General features: G+C 45.1%; 1 protein-coding gene across 1 annotated transcript in view; it reads left to right on the top strand.

Annotated features, from left to right (window-relative positions):
- The window catches only part of TENM2 (teneurin transmembrane protein 2), a 1062966-nt gene that overhangs the window by 860097 nt on the left and 183236 nt on the right, over window positions 1-19633 (top strand). Inside the window, exons 8-9 of the mRNA XM_052642871.1 lie at window positions 1241-1436; window positions 8670-8771. Coding sequence (XP_052498831.1) covers window positions 1241-1436; window positions 8670-8771 — 298 coding nt within the window. The remainder of the gene's footprint in view (window positions 1-1240; window positions 1437-8669; window positions 8772-19633) is intronic.

Below are 19633 nucleotides of genomic sequence, written 5' to 3' on the forward strand. Positions count from 1 at the left end.
ATGTCAGTCACTGCTTAAGGGTCTTCTGTGGCTCCCACCTGGCCACCCCAGGATTTCATCATTCCCTCGGGCAGGCCCCCTTGGTGCTCTCCCATTCCCCCCACCCATTCCTGGTAGCCTTCACCCTCCACTCTGTCTCCCACTGATTACTTTCAGTTCTGAGCCTGTTTTCCATTGAAATAGAGTTTCATAGTTGATTGCTGGTTGATGGGTGGTCAGGCACGGTAAGGGCCCAGGCATTGCACCTAACAGGTCTTGATCCAAATCTTGCTTGCCCACTTGGCACTGGGTAACTTTGGGTGTGTTTGCTGGACTTCTCTGAGTCTGTTTTCTTATTTGTAAAATAAGATACAAATAGGAGCTGTCTTACAGGGGTTTTGCAAGAATTGAATTAAATGATGGTGATAATAATGGTGGTCATGATAGCTCACAAGTACTTTGTGTTTGTTTTGATCATGTATCTGTATGATCTTATTGTTCACAACAACCTATAACATAAGCACTGTTACTTTCAGTTTTGAGATGGGAAAACGGAGGCACAGACGGGTGATGCCAGTAAGTTCCAGTTTCCCTCTCAGGTAGTCTGGATCCTCAGCCCTCTTTCTTAGCACATTATCAACCAGGGAATTCTTATGGAAACCAATGCCCATGGCATTAATATGTCTCTGGTCTATAATGTGTTAACACCTCTGATATAACTACTCTGATTAACTACTCTCCCACCTTCCCTTAGTAAATGATCAGTCAAGGGTATCTGGTATCTGCTAACATAGGTTAATAATTCCTTACCTGAAACTCTTGGGGGTGCCAGATGCATTTTGGAATTCAGAATTGGGGGAATTATTTTTAAAAGTTACACTTGGCATATGCTATGTATTATGAACACCCTATTGTGCTATGTATTATGAACACCCTATTGAGGAGTAGAGCAAAAACTCACCCCTTCCTCCTCTCCCTCTCTGTCACACATACACACTCAAAAGAAAAAAATCATAAAAGCAGAAAAGAGATTGTGGTCTATACTCGTTAAACTATTAGCACTAATTATAAGCACAATGCGTGGTGACTGTTATTATTACAACTTTCAAGACTCTTGTTTTACTTGTAACAAAATGAGTTTACAGTAAAACGTACTCAGAAGTGTCTCTCAGTTAACTAGTGGGGCGGGAAGGGAGGATGCTGGTCATGGGAGCAGGTCTGCACCCTGGGTCACACGTAGCACGCTCTCTTCTTTCCCCAGTATGACTTCATGGAGCGCCTGGATGGGAAGGAGAAGTGGAGCGTGGTCGAGTCGCCCAGGGAACGCCGGAGCATACAAACGCTGGTTCAGAACGAAGCCGTGTTTGTCCAGTACCTGGATGTGGGCCTGTGGCACCTGGCCTTCTACAATGATGGCAAAGACAAAGAGATGGTTTCTTTCAACACTGTGGTCTTAGGTAGGTACGGGATCTCTGAGGTGCTGTGTCATCAAAGAAAGCATGGAAGTGTCTGGCTTCTCTGTTGAAGGCACACCCCACCCCCCCCAAGCTGCGTAGGGGGCCAGCCAGCATCCTTAGGGTTCGTAGTTTCATCCACTTAAAACTAGCCCTGATTAAAATACTAATGCTACTTAATTCATGAAGAAGCCACTGCAATGAGGAAGTTGGGTCCAACCACCTAAGTTCTGGCCACACAGAGTAGGCAAATCATTGGACTTTTGTCAGCCCCGGTTCCCCTGTGGTAAAATAGAACTAAAAAAATCCCACCTCATAGTATGAAATTAAATAAAGTATAAGTTATAAATCACTAAACATATAGTAGGGCCAGTAAATACTGACCATTCATGCCAGCTCACAATTTCTCTCAAAAACCAAGGAAAACCCAAACTTAAAAACATTTTTTTTAAACCTGAAAAATAAGAAAAGGATATAACCATAGAAGGACAGACTTCCCTGGTGGCACAGTGGTAAAGAATCCACCTGCAGTGCGGGAGACTCAGGAGACGTGGCTTCCATCCCTGGGTTGGGAAGATCCCCTGGAGGAGGGCATGGCAACCTGCTCCAGTACTCTTGCCTGGAGAATCCCATGGACAGAGGAACCTGGTGGGCTGCAGTCCATGGGGTCGCAGAGTTAGCATGACTGAAGCAACTGAGCAATAAGAGGGAAATCATATCTTTGTTCTCAGATTGGTAAATCTCCAAAAGCTTTACTTAAGCACTTGTCATGTGGGGCATATTATAGCACAATTTTTTAGTAGCTATTGAGGAAAAGCTAAGATTTTTTTCCAAAAGTTCCCCTTATAAGTCAAATAACCCCTAAAAGGGCCATTTGTTTGAGAATATTTCATGAGTTTTCCAAAAGCAAATCCTAAGAATTTTAGCATTCATAGCACCTATAAATATTTTCATTACATTTACTTTGTCATTAGGTTTTAATCATCTACTAATGATGATAACTGATCCTGGGCAGAGCCTCTCTGAATCATGGCAGATTGTTAGACCCATTTCACAGCTAAATAAACTGTGGTTCAGAAAACTGAGTCCCTCAAGTTCCCAGGATGTGGAAATGATGGAGACAACATAGACTTCCAGGGATTATTCATCGCCTTTCTGCAGCACCATGTTGTCCCAGCAGCACTCAGTCATGGACTTCACGGTTCTCTAGAAACCTGGAGAAGATGATTGATCTAGGATTAAATCCTGCCTTTTCTTTCCCACATCTGACCAAATGCTCTAAAGCAGTACTTGGCACGCCAGAGCCCATGGACCAAATCTGGCCCACTGCCTATTTTTATAAATAAAGTTTTATTGGACCACAGCCACATTCATCTGTTGTCACACTGTGGCAGCTATAACAGCAGAGTGGAATGGTAGCAGTGGAGACAGTTTGACCCACAAAGCCTAAATATTTACTGTCGCTTGACAGAAGAAGTTTGCCAAGCACTGTTCTACACTAATGGCATAAACTTTGTATCAGGAAAGTCACTGGAGAAATCTTCCATTAGTTAGGAAAATTTTCCAGGAGCAGATTATGTACCAGTGAGGAAAAAAATCTAAAAGGATTAAAACCAGATCACCAAAGAAAGAAACTGGCAACACATTTGGACCTAGTTTGAGATGTTAAGATAAAAAAAACAATCTTTTGCATAAGAATATGATGAGAAATGTGGAGAAGGCAATGGCACTCCACTCCAGTACTCCTGCCTGGAAAATCCCATGGACGGAGGAGCCTGGTGGGCTGCAGTCCATGGGGTCGCTAAGAGTTGGACATGACTGAGCGACTTCACTTTCACTTTTCACCTTCATGCATTGGAGAAAGAAATGGCAACCCACTCCAGTGTTCTTGCCTGGAGAATCCCAGGAACAGGGGAGCCTGGTGGGCTGCCGTCTGTGGGGTCACACAGAGTCAGACACAACTGAAGCAACTTAGTAGCAGCAGCATGATGAGAAATTATATCCTTTCGGTTCCCTGTGTGGGTTTAAAAAAAAAATTTTTTTAAATCATGTTTTTAAAATATTTCTATTGGAATACTGTTGATTTACAATGTTGTTAGTTTCAGGTATACAGCAAGGTGAATTAGTTATACGTATACATATATTCACTCTTTTTAGATTCTTTTCCTATAATGACCATTACAGAATATCGAGTAGCATTCCTTGTGCTCTACAATAGGTCTTTATTATCTATTTTATGTACAGTAATCTGTACATGTCAATCCCAATCTTCAAATTTATCCCTCCCCCACTTACCCCCTGATAACCACGAATTTATTTTCTACACCTGTAACTCTTTTTCTGTTTTGTAAATAAGTTCATTTACGCCATTCTTTAGATCCCACATGCAAGCAATGCCATATGTCTGTCTTTGTCTGTCTGGCTTACCTCACTCAGTGCGACAATCTCTAGATCCATCCATTTGCTTTGTGTTTAAAACTCAAAGGCTTCATACACACACCTCGCACACAGTAGCTGGCTTAGCTGGAGTCTACAAAGACCCAGTGGAATGGATAATAGCAAAAGCAGTAACAGCAGCACCTCTATAGAGAGTTGTCCATGTTCCAAGTCCCCTGGACTTGTCCCTTTTGGGGACCAGATCAGTCAACCCATAGAGTAGTTATAAGAAATAAGGATTACCAATATTTCGTTTTCCAGTTGAGGAAGCCCAGGCTCAGAGAAGTTAACTAAGGTCTCACATAGCTAGTAAGAAGTGGAGTCAGAATCAGCTCTCCAGAGCCTGTGTTCTTAACCACTGAATTGCTTTGGATTGTAGCCAGCTAAAACCCTCTTCCCTTCCATGCAGTAAGTTGTCTGGGGGCCGTGTTATCTAATAATGGCTTCCGCCCTCCATCACCTTTATCCACATGGACACAGATGGCGGTGGTGAGATGCCCTTCCCCCTGAGCCATTACCCCACTTCTCTGTCAGAGCTGGGAATAGCAATTCTACCCGGAGGATTTCTCTTGTCTGGACATAGCTCAAAGAGAAAGTCAAAGGTAATCGGCCTAATAGTTGGGCAGACATCTTGATAGAGCAATGATAGTAATTGGCCTGAAATGTAGGGAAAAGAACAGTGTTTTATTTGGTTCAGAGATTCTCCCACACATACCTATTATCGGACCATTCGCCATCAAGAGCAGCCTGGAGCGCCGAAAGCCCCTGTGATATGAAACAGAAGGAAGGACGTTAGACGGGTGTCAACCAGCCATCACGCTAAATATACCTTTGACTCAGGGAAGTCTTCCGATGTGTTTTGGAGAGAAGCAGCCTGCTTTCAGAAATGAGTTTCATCTCAGGGGACTATAGAGTGGCATTCTTGAAGTGTGGTGCACATTTCAGGGAGGCTGGCCTCTGCATGAGTAAAAATCCCATTTCCTGGTCTAACTTTCATCGCCCGCCTTGTTTCCTCAAGAAACCTTCAACCAGGATGACGAAAAGGAAAACTGATAAGATTTCAAGAGTAATATTTAAATTGAGTGTTGAAAAAAGGTGATTGAGGGAAGTAGGTTCCTTCAATATTTCGGCAGTATCACATAATTGTTGCTTTCCTCAAAAACTGTAGAAATGCTTCCAAGATAAGACCTGGGGGAAATTGAATGAAAAGTACCCCTCTTTGCAGTTTTTGCTTATTCTGGATTCTTCTATCCTCTGAGATGTGTGTGCATACACACGCATGTATACACACAAACACTTTAGTCACTCTTTACCTAGGATCTACTATGTGCCAAACATTGAAGATACTCAGTAAACAGTTCAAATCTGGTCTCTTCCTCATAGAGCTTGAAGAGAGGAGACAGATAGGTAAAAGGGCAATTATAGGAGCTAGGGGAGGATAATGGAAAGGGTACAAAACCCAGGTTGCGGAAAGTAGATTTTGTTGTTTAGTCGCTGAGTCATATCCAGCTCTTTGTGATCCCATGGACTGTAACCCTCCAGGCTCCTCTGTCCATTGAATTCTTCAGGCAGGAATGCTAGAATGGGTAGCCATTCCCTTCTCCGGGGGATCTTCCAGACCCAGGGACTGAACCTGCGTCTCCTGCATAGACAGGTGGATTCATTACTGCTGAGCCACCAGGGAAGCCCAGAGAAGGAAGACACCTAGAAGCTAAATGTTTTCTAAACTGAGACTTAAAGATAAATACCTCAACTACAGAGCAAGGAGTTTGTGCAAAATCCTTGGTCCTTTTCCTTGGGACTGTGATGGTTAAGAGCTTCCTATCTTAGCTGCTCTGAGGATGCTCAGTTGGAGAACAGGGAGCTTTGGCCTCAGCCATGTCAGTTTCCACCAAACCATTCCCAGACCCAGATGCTCAGTGAGAATCAAGCTCCACTTTGCTGTTGGGGTGACTTCTGAAAATGCAAGCTGGATGATGTCATTTCTATTTTGAAAACTTTTCATTTGTTCCCATTGGTCTCAGAATAAAATCCAACTCATCCACACGGCCTCCAGGGCCCTGGAGGATCTAGGTTTCTCCAGCTTCACCTTATGTCACTCTCTTCCTTCTTTCCACCCTCCAGCCACATGGAATTCACCTGTGCTCTTTTCCACCACAGGGCCTTTGCATATCTTCCTCCTGTCTGGAATACTTTTGTCTTGCTCTTCACTTGGCTTTTCCAGTTCACCCTTATATGTCACCTGCATGGAATAGTGAGGCCCTCCTTGGCCATCCTCTCTAAGTAGCTTCCTCCTTATTCCCTTTCACAGTATCCCAGTCTTTTCAAAGCACATATCATGATTTGTGCGGGGCAGGGCAGGAGAGGGGGGTTGCACCATGCTGCACAGCATGTGGCGTCTTAGTTCCCTGACCAGGGGTCAAATCCGTGTCCCTGCATTGGGAGTGCATAGTCTTAATCACTGCACGGCCTGAAAGTCCATGTACCACGATTTTTACTGTATTTGATGATTTTTTTTTAACCTGTATTCTCTATGACAGTGGAAGTTCTGTGAGGACAGGGACTATGTCTTTCCTAGTCACCACTGTATTCAACAGTGCCTTATAGGGTGCCTTGTATCATTCTCCAGGCAAGAATACTGGAGTGGGTAGCCATTCCCTTCTCCAAGGGATCTTTCTGACCCAGGGCTCAAACTTGGGTCTCCCACATTGCAGGAAAATTCTTTACCATCTGAGCCACCAGGGAAACCCCATTAATATATATAACAGATGCTCAATTAATAAAGTAAACCCCCCTTTCAAGGGCCATGGCAGGTCTGAGATCTCACCCTAATTATAAGCTAACACATTATTAACCAGCCACAGCCTCATCAATGTTATCAGAAGAGGAGGTGCTCCTGGGTAAGAGAAAACAGGCTTTGTTCCTCAGAGCAATGTAATATCGAGAATACCAGCCTGTGTGCAAGTTTCCCAAACACCAGTTCCCACAGGGCCACACAGACGGGGCCAGGTGACGCCTGCACGGGCAGTGGGTTACATTATGTGCAGCTCTTCGTTTACTGTACCCCAGGCTCCAAATGGGCAGTGAGCCTGCTCGTGCTTTTCTCCAGAGGAAGACATTCTCTTTATTCTACTGGACAGTAACTAAACCTGGCCTTTGCCCTGAAGACAGATGCTATATCTCCTAAGGCTGTTCACTGTACAGACAGCTTTTCAAAAGATAGTCCAGAGCTAAGGCAGTCGGTGCCTCTGCTCATAAAACATTCAGAGACACATGAGACCCATGGCAAGTTACCTCCTACCATCATGTGAAATTGCTGGCTTTTGACCTGCCGAAGCAGCTACCTCGTATGAGTCAACCTAATGCTTTTTGAATGAAAGAAGGAAAGGGACAATGAGTAGATGAAACGTGAAACAAATTGATAGCCACTTGGATGCTTCTCAGCCCACCTTTATAGAGCCAACTTCAAGGATTTGATTCTGCAGTGATAACTGTTGGACTCTAAAGAAATTGGCTTGGGAATTCCCTGGAGGCCCAGTGGTTAGGACTCTGCACTTTCACTGCTGAGGGCATGGGTTCGCTCCCTGGTCCGGGGACTAAGATCCACAAGCCATGCAGCACAGCCAAAAACAAAAGAAGAAGGAAAGAAATTGGCTTGATACTGATTTTGGAAAACACAGATAGACAGCTTGAATTCTCCTACTGCCAGAAACCAACCACAGCCTGATTCTAGAAGGTGAGAGCTGAGAAGTGAAACTATAGAAAGAAAGCATGGTTTGGTTTTTCAGTCCAGAGTGGAAATAAATGGGAAGTTCAGTGTAAAGGAAGGCCTTACCATTCCATTAGGGACAATTAGACTTCACAGTCTCACGCACATCACTAAGCCAATGTCCCTAGCTCTCCACGGACTGTGTCATGTCATCTTTGGGGCACGGTGGCTTTTCATCATCTTAGTAATTTAGAACCTGAAAGTCTAATGTGTTTATTTGAATGTAAGGCAAAATGAGGATAATAATGATCATAATTTTAAAAGAATACATCTACTTCTGTGCAGACCCAAATCAACATGAAAAAGTTCCAAAATGATCCCTTTGAAGGCATTTCTTGAGAGTACACATAGCAAAGTAAATCATGAAATAAGATGGCTATACAGGTGAGAACAAGGGTGAACTAATTGATTTTCACAAGAAAAAAAAGTTCTGCAAAAAACTAGGCATAAAAGGACTTTTGTACCACCCCAAACCTCCTACTTAATGAATCCCCAAATCATGCCAAAATTGATCAGTCTTAGGTATTTAGACTTTCTTTCTTTAATGCAGGGGATTTTTTTACTCTGCAAACCTGAGATCAGGAGCCACCTCTGTCATTTGGAGACTCATTCTCTATGCTTGAGGCTAAAAGCCGATATCTCACATCTCAAACCAAATCTCATATTGATAGGGTGATGTTGGGGGCAGGCTGAGGCTTACGGTGTTTAAAAACTTGCCAGCATACAACACTGCAATTTTTAAATTCAGATAAGTAATTTCTTTTGAAAAAGCAAAAATTGTCATAGTACTATACTCAAATTCCTGCCTGGGCTGATCCCGTGGAGAGCAGTGGTTACATCCATGCATTGTCCAAGTTGCCCTAGTCCCCACCCATCGCTGTTTTCCTACTTCACCCACTTCTCCTTACCAGTCCCCAGTAGGCATCTGAGGCTACTGTCACTGCTCCTGAAAAACAGTAGGTGGCTGGCTACTAAACCGCTTCACCAGCAGGCAGAGAAAAAAGTAATTGTTCACATTCTCTCTTTTTCAGACTCAGTGCAGGACTGTCCACGTAACTGCCACGGGAATGGCGAATGTGTGTCCGGGCTGTGTCACTGCTTCCCAGGGTTTCTAGGAGCAGACTGCGCTAAAGGTATTTACCATCACTTCCCTGCTATGATTGGAAAATGGAAAAGAGTCTTCTCAATGGGGCTGGGAGAGGGAGCACCAAGGTTGCCTCCCCAGCAAATTCCACTGGGATATCTTGTAAGCCTGTGCAAGCTATGCGTCCTAACACTTTGGCAAAGAGGAGACTTTGATATATGACAATTGGCCAATATACCTATAAGAGCGGGGCCGTTATCCTTGGCATTGAGGTGTGCTGAGAAGAAAGATTTGCTAAAAATGAGATGGTTAGATTTCCTGTAAAAGCAGAAGTGAATTACCATCACTCCTTTCTTATAATCATTAACTTCTGTGTAATGGAAGATTAAGCATCTCAGGGTTAGTAAATTTCATTCATTCTGGCCAGCTACACTCTTAATCTAGGAAGTGCTATTTATCTTCATGGAATCGGTTTTAAATTGTATTATTAATTTATCTATACTGCTTTGCACAGAATGACGGGGGCCCTGGGATTCTTGGGGGAAAGGTAATAGAAGAAAGAAAATGACTCTCACAAAAACAGGGGACTTAGTGGCTCGTATCTAGCTAGCAGGAGACCTTGAGTTTGACCTTCAAGTGATGCTATCACAGGCAAGTGCAATGGAGAGCTGAGCTTCTCACACTTTTTAGACATGGTACATGCATGCATGCACACACACACACACACACACACAAGTATTTGTTCATGATAAATACAGGTATAAAATTAAAATGAGACTTTCATAAAACAACACTTCATGTTTCTTTTCTATTCTGTCCTATTTCACTTTTAAAAAATGAAATACACTGACTACACTGATTCCCCACCCACCAGTGAGTGGGTCTGAAAAACAGCAGTAGAGAGCTTCCAAGCCTTTGTTCAGGAGTCAGGCCTTCCTGGGTTCCAGCCCCATTCAAGATCTCTGTGGCCTTTAGCAAGTGACCTAACATTTCTGAATCTTGGTTTCTTCCTCTGGAAAACTAGGGAGTTTCTTCTTGAATTCATTGTGAGAATGGAATGAGAGAATATACCCCCAAGCTCTTAGCAGAACACTTTGGGAGCCCTTGGAGGGTTTAGTTTTACCATCTTTTATTTACACGTCATAGTACATTTATTTAGGTATCTGTATACTATTTTCATCCCTTTATGTGCTCTTCTTCAAAAGACCATGCTGCCTTGACATTCTGAGAGCGAGGCAATCATTAATAAAGCCACTCTGTAAATGCTAAATAGTACCACCCTCCCCACAATGGCTTGGGAAAATTGTATGGTATTTCACATATTCACAGTATTTCAAAGATTTGCAACTCCCATATCCTTCTAAATGCTGATTGATAAGTGAACAGAACTGTGGTTTGGTTGCACCTGTGTGAGACTCATTGCTAAATGACACCACCTACATTCATATCCTTAACCACAAGATCATGTCAAAAGTTTGGTAAACCTGTCAGATGCAAAAGGAAAAGAGAGCAGGGATCCACCGGACCAGACCATTCTCTCGGCCGCTTTTCTCCTTACCACGCTTCCCTGGTGGCTTAGAGATTAAAGCAATCTGCCTCCAATGCGGGAGACCCGGGTTCTATCCCTGGGTTGGGAAGATCCCCTGGTGAAGGAAATGGCAATCCACTCCAGTATTCTTGCCTGGAGAATCCCATGGACGGAGAAGCCTAGTAGGTTACAGTCCACGGGGTCGCAAAGAGTCGGACACAACTGAGCGACTTCACCTTACCTCACCTTACCTTACACTATGCCCAAGGGCATGTGGACACATCCCCCAAGTAGACAGCGGAGCCTGGTGCTCCCTGGCTCCAGTTCTGATGGGCTTTGATGGAGGCAGGTAGATGACACCTGCCTCGCGGTGCTGAGCACTTTTCCTGAGCAAAGGCTTTAAAGTAGGGAAAACCTCAGTAGCGTTTGAATGGCTTTTCTTGCATAATCTAATTTTCCGAGGAGTGAAGGCATTAATGAGAGAAAGGACGGAATAGTCCTTTTCTGTATGGCTGCAAACGGGCTGAACACTCTGCTGCATGGCCTGCGAGCTGTAAATGTATATTAACACTGACACACTTCAATGTATTATTAATCCTAAAACCGTGTGTGCTCCGGCTGCACATCCAGGGACCGGCCTTTCAGCCCTAAGTACCCCAGCCATTTAAGAACTCTTCGCTCTCCATCCATTTGCAGATGAGCGCCCATTCTGCATTATGGATCTGTAATGGGGTGTGCATTTAGCTGCTTAAAAGGCCTCTCGGTGTGTGTTTTACATCCACCACCTGTACTGCGGGCCCGGGCTGCACGCTCTGACTGTGCATTAGTCGGGGTATATAATTGATCCTTGCGAAACAAATATCGAGTGGCTGTTAAGAGTAGTTCCTCTGGCATACTCAGAAGCCGTTCCTGAAATCGGCCTCTGAACTTGTATATTTTAATTCAGCTGTTGATGCCTACAGTGGGCAAAATTGAAGTGTAGAGACGAAAATTGCTTTCTCTTTGTTTCCTCACTTATTCTTGGGTAAGTTGGCTTAAGAATGTTAGGAGTAAGCTTTTGCCTCTTGGCCCTGAAGATGTTACTTCCTTAGTATTTTCTGAAATGGCCACAATTTAGCTATTTCATTAACAAGGACAGTGTTTAGAAACACCCTAATCCCTCATTTCTCACACTTTGCTCTTTCATCTACCACCTTCATGGTTTTTGTCAAATTCATGGGGCATCAGAATTTTTGTTTCCTTAACATATTTCTTTAAGTCTACCCATTAGGTTTACATAGGTGAACTTCTTTTAAAAGGAACCATGTCAAAATGAAAAGTTAGAAAAGAACCCTGGAATCTGTTGCAATGAATAGGAAAGGTTAGTGCTGCCTTTGGGCTTCCCTGGTGGTTCAGACAGCAAAGAATGTGCCTGCAGTGCAGGAGACCCACATTCGATCCCTGGATCAGGAAGATCCCCTGAAGATCCCCACTCCAGTACTCTTGCCTGGAGAATTCCGTGGACAGGGGAGCCTGGCGAGCTACCGACCATAGGGTCACAAAGAGCCCGACATGAGTGAGTGACTAACACTAACTAACAACTAGTGCTGCCTTTAAATCTATTGAGAAAGAAATATTTTCTTTTTTTTTAATTTTGTTGACGTATAATTGATTTCCAGTATTGTATTAGTTTCTGGTATACAGCAGGGTGGTTCAGGTATACACATATCTATTCTTGTTCAGATTCTTTTCCATTCTAGTTTGTCACAGGATATCGACCGTAGTTCCTGCGCTGCACAGTCGGGCCCTGTTGTCCGTCCATCCTGTGCATGATAGTTTGCCCCTGTTGATGCCACACTCCCACTCCACCCCTTCCCCTCCTCCCACTTGGCAACCGCAAGCCTGTTCTTTATGTCTGTGAGTCTCTTTCTGTTTTGTAGATAAGCTCATTTGTGTTATGTTTTAGATTCCAGATGTAAGTGATATCGTATGGTATTTGTCTTTCTTATAATCTCTTCACATAGCTCATCAGTATTGCTGCAGATGGCATTATTTCATTCTTTGTATGGCTGAGTGATACCCCATTGTATGTAGGTACCACATCTTTGTTCATTCATCTCTTGATGGACAGGTTGTCTCCATGTCTTGGCTGTTGTATATAGTACTGCTGTGAGCATAGAGGTGCAGGTATCTTTTCAAATTATAGTTTTGTCCAGGTATATCCCCAGGAGTAGGATTGCTGGATCATATAGCAACTTTATTTCTAGTTTTTTGAGGAACCTCTGTACTCTTTTCCATAGTGGTTGTACCAATTTATATTCACATGAACAGTGTAGGAGAGTCCCCTTTAATCCACACCTTCCCCAGCGTTTGTTGTTTGTGGAGGCTACAGTGTAGACTTTTCAAAGATGGCCATTCTGACTGGTGTGAGGTGGTACCTCATTGTAGTTTTGTTTTGCATTCAAGTAAGAAATCTTTTCCGTGCTCTGAGCAATCAAGGCAAGTCAGCTTCTCACACATTCATTTCACACCAGTGATCCCCAAATTCGATCCTACTGTATAGCATGTGTGGGCCAGCCTGGCTTCTAGAGAAATTCAAGCCTTGAACATCTCAAGTCCTAAGTTTAGGGTCCTGAAAATAACGCAGTTCACTACCTACACAATAGGTAGGTAATAAAGTGAGAAACTTGGTAAAAATAGGCACACAGGTTCAACTCTACCAGCTTCAAGTGGGTAAGCTTAATGATTAGTGCCTGATTTACTTGTGGTCTGTTAAGCCTCCATTTCAGATAGTTTCTTTTTTTTCATAACCACCAATAGTTATTAAGTATTAAAGATGTACCAGGCTTTGTATAAAGTACTTAATGCATACAGTCTTATCCATTCTCATATCAGCAATGTGAGATAAATCCTATTCTAACCACCCTCCCCAATATCTTAAGCTTTTTTTATTAATATTAAAATCATTTTTGTCTTGCAGACAGGTTGCAAAAATAGTACACAGAGTTCCCAGGGTTCATTCAGCTTCCCCTGATGTCAACGTTTTAAATTACGGAAGTTCAGTTGGTGAAACCAGGAAATTAACATGGATCGATGCTATTGACTAAGTTACAGACTTGTTTCTAATTTTGCCCCTTTCTTCTGGTCCAGATCTCACTTTGTGTTTAGTCGTCATGTCTCTTTAGTTCCCTCCAATCTGCAAGGGCTCCTCAGTCTTTTTTTTTTTTTTTTTTTCCATGACCTTGAGTGTTTTGCAGAGAGTACTAGTGAGGCATTTCTTAGCTAGCCCCTAGATGTGGGTTTGTCTGATGTTTTCTCATGATTGGATTGAAGTTCTACAGGGACTTGCCTGGCAATCCAGTGGTTAAGACCCATGCTTCCACTGCAGGGGACACAGGGTGTATCCCTGGTTAGGGAACTAAGATCCCATGTGCCATGCAGTATAGCAAAAAAAAAAAGATTGAGATTATGTGGTTTTCATAAGATGCTGTGCCTTTCTCAGTGAATTCTATCAAAGATGTACTTCTGGTCTTTAATAAGAAAAAGATTCAAATATGGTTCTGTGTGAGGGGGTGTGTGCTTGTGAGTGTGAGCATGTGTATACCTGCCTCTCACCCCTCACACATAAGGTGGAGATGGTGGAGTGGCTCCATCCCATTGGTCCTGTGCAATCTGTTGGTGACGATGACAAATTGCCACTCATGGACAACTTTTGAGCCTAGGAAACTCCTAGGTGTTAGCAGGCAGAGCTCTGGAGCAGACAGGGTGAGGTAATCATGCTAGCGAGTGCAGAGGAGAGAGACAGCCAGTCCCGGGGCTCCTGCCACCCTGAACGGAGCATGCCATCTCCCGGCTGCAGCCCACGATCCTGTCCTTTCTTGATAAACGTCTTTAAGAGAGCCTGAGCCCAGGTCCTCCTTCATCACAAACTCGCATTCCCCTTTGTTCCCGCACTGCCAGCTGTGACCAGTATGCCTCAGGTCTGCCAGTTTCTGTATTGCAGGCAGCCAGCAGACTCGGGCCCTTCTGCCAGGAGGGGAATTTGCCACATTAGCAGATGAGATTCCCATCACATCCAAGTGGCCAGGTGTGCATCCAAGTGACAGAAACACGGGTTTGCTCCCCTGACCTGACGCAGCGCCTCCTGTGCCCTCAGATATGCAGCACGGACGGCAGCTCCTTGTCTCCTGATAAACCTGCCAGGCTGCATCAGGCACTCGAAGACATCCTTGCAGTGAGTGAAGGAAGCAGTCAGCATGAACTGCAGGACAGTCATTCCACAGTCCGCCGCCGAACTGGGGGCTCCAAGGGGCTAGAAGTTCAAGTGGAACTGACCCTCGCCCCCAGAAGAACATATGAGGGTTCTAACACCTCGATCCAAATCAGTTCAGGGGACCGAACTTATTTGTGCATCCAGCAAGTGCCTATCGTGTGCCTGCTGTGAGCCAGGCACTGCACTAAGTACCATCCATAAGGTAACGAGAGAATGCCAGGGCGTGCCTTCTGGGAGCTTCCCGTCTGATGGATGCACATAAGGAAGTAGGAAATGTAAGCCTCAGTCCAGCATGCTAGGATGTGGACTCTGAATGCTATAGATGGCATTAAGGAGCAGATAAGGAAGTTCATGAAGCAATAAAGTGTGGATCTATGGAGAGTCAACTAGTTTCAAGGAATGTGGAAAAAATTCCATGGCAGAAGAGCACAGTAAGGGAGCTACACTGAAGAGTGTCTTCTGGCATCAGTTCAGTTCAGTTCAGTCGCTCAGTCGTGTCCGACTCTTTGCGACCCCATGAATCGCAGCACGCCAGGCCTCCCTGATCATCACCATCTCCCGGAATTCACCCAGACTCACATCCATCGAGTCAGTGATGCCATCCAGCCATCTCATCCTCTGTCGTCCCCTTCTCCTCCTGCCCCCAGTCCCTCCCAGCATCAGAGTCTTTTCCAGTGAGTCAACTCTTCTCATGAGGTGGCCAAAGTACTGGAGTTTCAGCTTTAGCAGCATTCCTTCCAAAGAAATCCCAGGGTTGATCTCCCTCAGAATGGACTGGTTGGATCTCCTTGCAGTCCAAGGGACTCTTAAGAGTCTTCTCCAACACCACAGTTTCCAGGTTCCTATGCAATATTGCTCTTATACAGCATCGGATCTTGCTTCTATCACCAGTCACATCCACAGCTGAGTATTGTTTTTGCTTTGGCTCCATCCCTTCATTCTTTCTGGAGTTATTTCTCCACTGATCTCCAGTAGCATATGGGCACCTAATGACCTGGGGAGTTCCTCTTTTGGTATCCTATCATTTTGCCTTTTCATACTGTTCATGGGGTTCTCAAGGCAAGAATACTGAAGTGGCTTGCCATTCCCTTCTCCAGTGGACCACGCTCTGTCAGACCCCTCCACCATGACCCGCCCGTCTTGAGTTGCCCGGCAGGCATGGCTTGGTTTCATTGAGTTAGACAAGGCTGTGGTCCTAGTGTGTTTAGATTGACTAGTTTTCTGTGAGTATGGTTTCAGTGTGTCTGCCCTCTGATGCCCTCTTGCAACACCTACCATCTTACTTGGGTCTCTTACCTTGGGCGAGGGGTATCTCCTTACCGCTGCCGTTCCTGAGCTTCAACTGGGATAGCTCCTCTCGGCCCTCCTGTGCCTGCGCAGCCACCACTCCTCGGGATGCTGGCCTCGGGCTCGGGGTGGCTCCTCAAGGTCACCACCCCTGGCCTCGGGCACGAGGTGTCTCCTCCCAGCTGCCGCCCTTGGCTGCGGGCTTGGGGTGGCTCCTCAGGGTCACCACCCCTGGCCTCAGGCGTAAGCTGGCTTCTCCCTGCCGCCCCTGACCTCAGACGCGGGGTAGCTCCTCTCAGCCGCCGCCCTGACCTCGGACGAGGGTAGCTCCTCACGGCCGCCGCCCCTGACCTTGGACGCAGGGTGTCTCCTCCCGGCCGCCCCTGACCTCAGAAGCAGGGTAGCTCCTCTCAGCTGCTGCCCCTGACCTCGGACGCAGGGTAGCTCCTCTCGGCCGCCACTGACCTCGGACACGGGGTAGGTCCTCTCGGCTGACACCCCTGACCTCGGACACAGCTCCTCTCGGCTGTTCCTGTGCCGTTGCAGCCTGGCACTCTAGGCCGCTGCCCCTGATCTCGGACGTGGGGTAGCTCCTCTCGCCCGTGCTTCGTGCGCCGGCTCTCGCAGCCGCCCGCGCTTCGTGCGCCGGCTCTGGCAGCATAGAATGTCATTAATTTTTTAATGCAATAAGCAACCTGTTCACATTCAGAGCTTGAGGAGATGTGTTTTGTTTTTTTTTCCCTGATGTCTTGCACTGTTCTCCATCAGGTGCCTCTCCTGTCCAGCTAGAATCATGCTTATTATTCGATTATTGTTTAGTTTATGTTTTTTTCTGTTATTACTAATTCCCTTTCATGACTTTCTCATTACTATCAGTCAGTTCAGTTCAATTGCTCAGTCATGTCCGACTCTTTGTGACCCCATGAATCGCAGCTCGCCAGGCCTCCCTGTCCATCACCAACTCCCAGAGTTCACCCAGACTCACGTCTATCGAGTCAGTGATGCCATCCAGCCATCTCATCCTCTGTCATCCCCTTCTTCTCCTACCCCCAGTCCCTCCCAGCATCAGAGTCTTTTCCAATGAGTCAACTTTTCCCATGAGGTGTCCAAAATACTGGAGCTTCAGCTTTAGCATCATTCCTTCCAAAGAAATCCCAGGGCTGATCTCCTTCAGAATGGACTGGTTGGATCTCCTTGCAGTCCAAGGGACTCTTAAGAGTCTTCTCCAACACCACAGTTCAAAAGCATCATTCTTCAGCGCTCAGCCTTCTTCACAGTCCAACTCTCACATCCATACATGACTACAGGAAAAACCATAGCCTTGACTAGACGGACCTTAGTCGGCAAAGTAATGTCTCTGCTTTTGAATATGCTATCTAGGTTGGTCATAACTTTTCTTCCAAGGAGTAAGCATCTTTTAATTTCATGGCTGCAATCACCATCTGCAGTGATTTTGGAGCCCCCCAAAAATAAAGTCTGACACTGTTTCCCCATCTATTTGCCATGAAGTGATGGGACCGAATGCCATGATCTTCGTTTTCTGAATGTTGAGCTTTAAGCCAACTTTTTCACTCTCCACTTTCACTTTCATCAAGAGGCTTTTTAGTTCCTCTTCACTTTCTGCCATAAGGGTGGTGTCATCTGCATATCTGAGGTTATTGATATTTCTCCCGGCAATCTTGATTCCAGCTTGTGCTGTCTCCAGCCCAGTGTTTCTCATGATGTACTCTGCATATAAGTTAAATAAGCAGGGTGACAATATACAGCCTTGACATACTCCTTTTCCTATCTGGAATCAGTCTGTTGTTCCATGTCCACTTCTAACTGTTGCTTCCTGACCTGCATACAGATTTCTCAAGAGTCAGGTCAGGTGGTCTGGTATTCCCATCTATTTCAGAATTTTCCACAGTTTATTGTGATCCACACAGTCAAAGGCTTTGGCATAGTCATTAAAGCAGAAATAGATGTTTTTCTGGAATTCTCTTGCTTTTTGGATGATCCAGTGGATGTTGGCAATTTGATCTCTGGTTCCTCTGCCTTTTCTAAAACCAGCTTGAACATCAGGAAGTTCCCAGTTCACGTATTGCTGAAGCCTGGCTTGGAGAATTTTGAGCATTACTTTACTAGCATGTGAGATGAGTACAATTGTGCAGTAGTTTGAGCATTCTTTGGCATTGCCTTTCTTTGGGATTGGAATGAAAACTGACCTTTTCTAGTCCTGTGGCCACTGCTGAGTTTTCCAAATTTGCTGGCATATTGAGTGCAGCACTTTCACAGCATCATCTTTCAGGATTCAAAATAGCTCAACTAGAATTCCAGCATCTCCACTAGCTTTGTTCGAAGTGATGCTTCCTAAGGCCTGCTTGACTTCACATTCTAGGATGTCTGGGTGTACCCACTACCCAATCCCTGTTGGCCAAGTTCTAGCACTAAAGTCAAATCATTGTCATCATTGCTGACATGTATTGAGTTCTTACTGTGTGCAGCCGCTGCACTAAACAACTGCATAATTAGCTCAATGAATCATTAATCCTCCTATTTTATATATGATTATCATCCCCTTTACAGGCAAGCAAAATGAAGCACAGAGTGGTTAAGTAACTTGCTTAAGATCACTCAGCTCATAAGTCTTATTGCCAGGATTCAAACCAAGCAATCCGGCCTGAACCCTTAGCATTAGGCCAGCCGTGAGTTGGATTCACTGAGGATGTGAGTGTAGAAAGATGTGCTTTGCACACAGTTTGTGTAGCAGATATACACTGGGATTTGGATTTGAACCCCAGAAACCCTCAGGAGAGAAAACTAGGATTTCCTAGGTAGAGAGTGGCAAAGCAGGTATTTGAAACTATACCCATTGTAGAAAATTACTTAACCTCTCTAAGCCTTTGTTGTCAAATCCATAATATGAGGGCAATAGCAATACTACCTGATGGATTGCTCTGAGGACTAAACAGTAAACGCATGTAAAGCAAGTAGAACCATGCTTGACACGTATTGAATGCTCCATAAATACTACCCAGCATTAATCTTCACAAGCCTTGGAAATCACTGTTGTCCATATTTTACAGGAGAAACAGAGACTCAGAGAAAGAAAACTACTTGCCCAAGGTCACACTGCAGGCTAAATGTTGATGCCGTGTCTGGCTGACTTTGAAATTTTTGACCCTAACTTGGTTTTCCTAACTTGGCAGAAAAATCTCCTAAATGAGGAGCAGTGACCCCTCACTTACTCTAAAACTGTCACAGAAACTCAGCTATCTGGCTCTCCTGGCTGGCTTCATCCGCTCACCTGTTTCCCATCTTCCCATCAGTTGCTCCCCCAAGTGGACATCTGCACTCGGGAGGGGAATGATGAGCCCCTTCATCTCCACCAGTGATATAGGGGTCCTCCCCACCACCCCAGAAAGGCTCCGCTCAGAGCATCTTTGCCAAGGAAGCCACTTTCCCCTTTCACAGCTGGCTAACCTGTCTCAGATACCACCTGTCTTTCCTGGAACAAGCACGGATGTTCCTTTAGACCACCTGTCTTTCACACCTGTCTCCCTCTGCCACCCCACCTCCCTCCACAATCCCCTGAAATGCAGACTGGCCAAGGGCCATGGCTGCTGCCCACAGGAGTCGTTCCACCGCCCAGTGCAGTTCAAGGCTGAACCCCACCTCTCCTTGTTCCCGTCCTTGACCTGAGAAAACGTGCAGGAATTTCTTGGCGGCAAGGACCCAGGAGATGGAGCTTAAAGCCGGGCCCTTGGTTCAGGCTTTGCAGAAAGTGAGTGTCCACACTCAGCAAAGGCACCTTTGATAAAATAGTGTAAGAATCTCTGCCCATATTGAACATGAAGTGAAT

The sequence above is a fragment of the Budorcas taxicolor genome, chromosome 7 (genome assembly GCF_023091745.1).
Source record: "Budorcas taxicolor isolate Tak-1 chromosome 7, Takin1.1, whole genome shotgun sequence".
Taxonomy (NCBI): domain Eukaryota; kingdom Metazoa; phylum Chordata; class Mammalia; order Artiodactyla; family Bovidae; genus Budorcas; species Budorcas taxicolor.